Consider the following 6632-nt stretch of genomic DNA (forward strand, 5'->3'; position numbering starts at 1 on the left):
TTCTTAATTGAAAGAACTCTAGTCGTTCCAAAACTTACCCAATTAGACTAAAATTAGACTTAGACATTGGGTGGGGCGAGACAACAAGAGATCAGACATCAACGCAGAACCAATGTAGACAGCACCTTTACTATTTCTCATCGAGAAACACATTTTCGAGACTCGAAGGTAGAATGTCCCTGATACAGATACAATCACAGGCTTGGTCTGTGTAATTGAATAGTTATCACCGTTGCTTCTGTTAGAATAGGACTACATTTGTATTTGGGTAAGTGGAGCCCTCACAGGACAAAAAGAGTAACGAGCTATTACTAAGGAGATTGAGTTAGCGGTTGAAGTTCGTCGTAACATGAGGGCAGAGCTGGAACAGTTGTAATACATGATTTTATAAAAATATATAATTGTCCACTGATTAAACGACTTCTATTTGTTATAACAGGATCCAACACTCCCACAGTATTACCATGTGACAATCATATAATTTTTAATCCCCTACGTACATAGCTATTTTGATGCCGAGCTTACCGATACCCCTTCGTATCATCATAATTGAGGGATAGTGCCGGTACCCCATGGAATTATCACGATTCGGGATATTAGCTAGACAGCTCATCACCAGAAAAATTTATGATATGGGGCATTTATTATACGGGGTGTCCATTTGAAATTGTGCAACCGAGAACACCGAGTGAAAAAAATTTCAGATGCAAGTTGTGGAGTTTGGAGGAGACCGCGTGAGGTACCATGCGAATCGTTCATAGTTGAGTTTTACAATGGTGACGGTGAACTTTTTTTTTTCAAATGGCGCTTAAATTTTTTCTCCCTATGAAAGTTGTTTGAGCAGTCAAAGCAAGTTCTGCCATATCATGTGCCTAGTTTCCCATCATCAAGAAAAAAAAACACCTGAAATATTTAAAAAGTACCAAAAATCGCGTAGACCATCGAAAAAATTTTTCAGTTTTCTAATTAAGATTTTTCATGAAATTGATCAAATAAAATGGTATTTTCGAAAGAAATAGATGTATTCGTCATATGCGAGGATTAGAATGTTTATATGACACCAGCCAATTTTGGGGTTAGGAATTCGACTGCAATGTTGTTAGGCCATGTCTGAATCTACCACTCCCCCGGAATCAATAAATGTATCAATTGCACCAATTGTACCTAAACATATTCTTCCCAATGTTGTCTTGACCGACTTCCATCATAAAGTTAAGCATCGTAGAAGTTTATCTTGGAAAGACATGGCTTTGTTATTGGCAAAAATATATGAACTGAAGTACGGCCAAAACAATTTGGTGTTTTTATCGCCACAAAGAGCCTATCATTGACCGCAAGACCGCGATTACCCGATATATTGGTTTTGAACTATCCCTCCAATTAGAACTTGTTGAATCGGATATTTTCAACCCTCGGAAGTAAACTAAAAATACGTCAGCACTCAGTGCATTATCCAATCGGTTCCAAGACAATTTTAAAACGTCAAAGCAATTTTAGAATTTTTTCAATTCGCGGGAGGAAAATTTCTTGTTGCTCCCTCGGGATCGGAAAATAATTTTCGCAATTTTCATTTTCAGAATGGACTTAAATCAGCACTTCCATACGTTGCAATGTTGGCACTGACATTCCCCGTTAGTTGGTTGTCTGATTGGGCGCAGACAAAGGGATTATCACGTGGAGCATCACGAAAAATTTGTAATACAATTGGCCATTGGGGACCGGGGCTTGCCCTCATTGGTATCTGCTTTGTACCATCTGGAGATACAACACTACCAGTCGTACTCTTAGTTATCGCTGGGGGATTGAACGTCGGTGCTATCTGCGGATTCCAAATTAATCACATGGATCTTAGTCCCAAGTACGCTGGATTACTGATGGCCTGCACGAACTGCGCTGCGGCAATTGTTGCCCTCTTAGCACCGCTCATTGTTGGAGAAATCGTCACAGATCAGGTAACTGACTATTTCAATAATGGCACATGGATTAAGGGATGTATGTATAGTTATATATATTGTTACCTTTTTAAATAATTATTAATATTAATTTGTGGAAGAGATCAATAATTAATAGGACACGGGAAATTGAACTAATACCACTTGTTTCGCCACGAGTAACAATCTATTAGATTCAAGATGGAGCGTGAGAAATGTGATACGCCGAATAAATCGTTATACAACATGTGAAATTGATTGAAAAGGGGACACGAAGAAAAGACGTATCATTTGAAATAGGAGAATAAAACATGTTGGACACACAACACTTATTCAATAAGTAAATATGACGATTTATTCACTAGAAATGGGATACACTTAATAGTGGTGACAATTAACGAGACACTTCGGGGGTTGAATATTAAGTAACTTAGAGACTGAAAATCTGAAAAAGTACGAATATGACAAGGAGAGAGGGAAGAGGGAGTACATTTCGAGGATGAAAGATGAAAGGGAAAATGTCATTGATATAATAAAAGAAAGACGGGGGTATGATCGAAAAAGAGGGAAAGGGATTCACTCAATTGGGTTTGTTGTAAAAAATGCTAAAGACTGAAAAGTGGGGGTAGTGGAACGCAGGGCCGCTAGTGGGTCAGGTGAGGGGCTGAGGAGAGGTTTGGGCGTCTAAGCAGGTAGTAAAAATTGAAATGGACTTAAAAGGTTGGCGGATTAGGGCAATTTTATATAGATAAATATCATGAAGAGACGGGAAATTGCAAGTAATAATTGGAGAGAATGGGTGGTAAAATGATGAAGGACTCGTGGGTATGTCAAGAGGAGGAAATTTTTGGGTAGGATAGCCAAATTGTCTGGGATTAAGAATATAGCTGGGGAATTTTTGTTAATGAGTTCGAGGAAAGGTAGGTATGTTTTTTCCCATGCTGTATAAAATAATAAAGGAGAGAGATCGGGGTGGTGTTATAGGCAAGATAGTATGAAGAAAAGAAAACGAGTTGCCTCCTAAGCATCACTAGGTGAAGCTTTCGACTATGCTCTACCTCGCAATTGCATACCAGCATTTGTTTTGTCTTATTCATCGGCTTGCTCTTTTTGCTGTTTTAAGTTTTTCCACATTCATACTGTCAATAGTTTGGCTATGGTGTTTATTTATCGTCGCATCCTCATGTGAGAACACGAGTGAGGCAAGATAGTATGACCATGGTAATAAAAAGAGGATTCCATATTGCCGAAAATATTTACACAATTTGCGACAAAATATACATTGGGTGTCGGCAAGCAACACCATTTATATTTTTCCTTTGAAAATATTTACACAGCCTTTTATAATAATGATAAGTAGGGTCCCTTTTTAATTATTTAAATAACATCTAGAGCTGTGTGTTGAAGCAGAGCACTTGTCGGCCCGATTTATATAATAGAGGATAGGCGGTGGCTCTAATAATTAATAAAATGAGGGATTTTAGGGCGCTTATCATATAAAGAGAAATATACAATGAATTCAGCGGGTAATGAAATGAGGGAGACCCATCATTGGCGGGACGGGTGTAACTTGGGGAAGACAACTGCTGGGGATCAGGGAAAACAAAAGGGTACTCATTCGATGAAAATCCGGCTGATTATTGCTCTCCTCCAATATTTCTTTCCTCTTTTTTGCAATTTTAATGAATTTAATGGGGGTGGCGATAGATTTTATAATGAATAATGCAATGCCTACCAAAAACAGAGATATCTTAGGGGGGCCATGAATAATTGAGGCACCGTTGGGAGGATGGATTTTTGCTTGGGGGAAGATCTCCGTTGAGGATGGAGGAATGGAAGGGTACTCACTCGTTGAAACTATCGAACGATCGATTGTCCTATCTTCCGGATACAACTCGGCGCAAGACGCGTGTTTAGGGGGTTTTCGGTGTTCCTAACAAAGATCTCACTCTCTCTCTCTCTTTAACTATTTCGATGGGCACTGAGTTTTCTCTCTAATAACTATTGATATTGCGTACGGCATTCGGGAGAGTTGATGCACGAGTGATTTGCCGGTAGACCGTCGACATCCTTCGCGGTGTATTTGGGGTTCCCCGACTGTCGATCGTTTTCTTACGGATGACGCAGTTCCGTCGCTTCTAGACGTCTTCGCAGGACGGAGGATCAATCAATGGCGGGGGGGTGGACTGTTCCCTCCATCGGCGAGGATTCTGGATGAGGGGACAGAAGGTAGGCGAAGGAATTACTGAGAATCGGTGGTTCAACGGTGGGTTAGGCGGTAAGTCGGTGGCGTAGATGATACAGCGGGGTGGGGGGCGTGAAAAATAACGGGGTTAGGGGGTCTTGTCAGAAAGTATAAAAGACATTAAACAGTTATATCTCTGGCACCACCAAATGATCCTCTACTGTCATAAGTCCTACCCTTATTCTAATCAAATAAGTCCCCCTTCTTCGTTTAGGTAAAGTAGCCATTGGGCTCCGTCTATCACCTCATAAAGGCTCCAATATTTGGGTCATCTATTTGGTGCTTCCACAAAACCGTAACTCCTCCTTTTCAGATCTGCCATATTTCTAAAACATGTCCTGAGCCAAAACTCCCGTAAATCAGTTCCGAATGACCTTCCAAATCTGCAATCCTTCCTACTTTAAGGACCCCAATCTGGCTGTTCCTGATCCCCCTGAGATTTTTCTGGATTCTCATCATCGAGTCTGGAGTGCAACGTCTCTCGGAGAACGATCAACACTGTAACAGCTTGTGACGTAGCTGGGGCTACGTGGCCTTGAGTATCTGATACGTGTCGTACTTCTCGAGTAACGCTCATCGCCGTGTTCGATACTTAGGTTGCCGATATCTAGAGCATGATGAACCTGATGACTCTGATAACACATATGAGCGATCGCGATGATATTACAATTTGGCTCTCAACCCCTCAACAAGGTCGTCCTCTCGATTCTTTCTTCGACGCTTCCCATCTCTGTGATACTCGCCGCTGCTGTCCGTCCTCTTTTTTTACGATTTTAATCCATGTTCCTTTAAAATATTATTTTTTGAGAAACGAATAAACGTGCGGGACTTTTCGGGACCGCACAGAAATACGTAATGCCAATGGAGTTAGAAGTACATTGGATATACAGCAGGGGGCAGTTCAGTAGGAAAAATTTTAGTGTTTTTGGAATATTCTGTGGGATCACGTAGTAAACACGCTACTGCTTATTTGAAATCGAGGACGAGACGGCAAAATGTAATTGCTTTATTGCAAAAATAAATTCAATAAACCAGTTTGATATCACATTAGTAGATATAAAAAAAACAAGAAAATTCCAATAGATGATTTTAAAGAGAGAATTTATACCAACTCAAGAGATATCTCCTCAGTGGATATAAACGATTTTACGACAGTGAAATGAAAAATATCGGTGGTTCATTGATGGTGACAGGTACTACCAAGACTTACGCATACGAGAAAAAGTATTCAAAAAACAAAATAAAAATAATACTCATAATTGTTACAATAGGGGAAATTTCCATCCTTCTTAATAAACGAAGAACGATTTTCCAATAGAAAAATAAATAAAAGGTTTCTATTATAAAATAAGAATAAATCCATGTCATAATATGGTAAACATATGAATGGATAAAATTGCCTAAAAAGATATAGTGAAAAATATTCTGCTGATGTGATTTTTTCTTCTGAAAATTAAATATTACAAACCCAAATCTTTTTTCCTGTTAGAAAAATAGTGAAGTGCTTTCTCTCCCACAGAGATGTGAAATCCCTGAAATCTCCTATTGTCTGTTTTTAAGCATAATATATCTGTATATATTATGTACGCATTGAATATTTATACATAATATATATTATGTATATATATTCAATATACAGGGTGTCCCAAAACTGAACGTCCAAACTTTAAACTTAAGTTGGGGGTGAAATTCTGGATCGAAAAGTCCTGAACGACTTTTTGATCAGACGCGCCCTCTTCAACTTATTCAGGGTTGAAGTTGGACGAATCAGGGGCGTGGGATAACCGGTCGCACGACCGGGAAAGGGTGCACAATATCCTTCATTAGTCTGATAAATAAAATCATATGTAAAATATACGGGAATGCAAACATGTAAAATTATTTAAACATTGAAAAAAATGTGGTGATAGCAATTAATTTCCCCCCTCTCCCCTGCCTGCCTGCACGGCAGTCGACATCCCCAAACCCTTAAAGTAGGAGTATTATTTCATACACTTGTTAAATTTTCAATGTATTTTTCGTTTCAGACGAACGCCAACCAGTGGAAGATTGTTTTTTACCTATCCGGGGGTATTTATTTCTTCGGAAATTTGATGTTTATCGTATTCGGTAGTGGAGACACGCAGTGGTGGGATGACGTTGAAAATATTAAACAGTACAGTGATGAAATGATTATGCATCGACGATCGCCATCAGCTGCTGCCGAAGACATTTTGATTTCTTAGCAATTACCTCTCACTGAAAATCATTCATTTGTTTAAGAGTACTGTACTGTGATATTCAAGAAGATTATTGTTGATGGAACGTATTTTATTATGATGTTGTTAATGAAATATTGTACAGTTAAAATAAAGCACTTTGTGATGGAAACTTATCCATAGCGTGCCGACGCCTCTGAGATATCGGTATTTCATGAATCTTATGAGATTTTCTCGAGTATAATCGATCGTCCCTGA

General features: G+C 39.1%; 1 protein-coding gene across 8 annotated transcripts in view; it reads left to right on the forward strand.

Annotated features, from left to right (window-relative positions):
• Positions 1-6550, forward strand: part of LOC135160960 (putative inorganic phosphate cotransporter) — a 60909-nt gene extending 54359 nt beyond the window's left edge. For all 8 annotated transcript variants that reach the window (XM_064118158.1, XM_064118151.1, XM_064118157.1 and 5 more), the window contains 2 exons: positions 1578-1952; positions 6204-6550. In XM_064118158.1, coding sequence (XP_063974228.1) covers positions 1578-1952; positions 6204-6401 — 573 coding nt within the window. In that variant the 3' untranslated portion in view covers positions 6402-6550. The remainder of the gene's footprint in view (positions 1-1577; positions 1953-6203) is intronic.
• Positions 6551-6632: the final 82 nt, after the last annotated feature.

The sequence above is a fragment of the Diachasmimorpha longicaudata genome, chromosome 3 (assembly GCF_034640455.1).
Source record: "Diachasmimorpha longicaudata isolate KC_UGA_2023 chromosome 3, iyDiaLong2, whole genome shotgun sequence".
In the NCBI taxonomy this organism is placed as follows: Eukaryota; Metazoa; Arthropoda; class Insecta; order Hymenoptera; family Braconidae; genus Diachasmimorpha; species Diachasmimorpha longicaudata.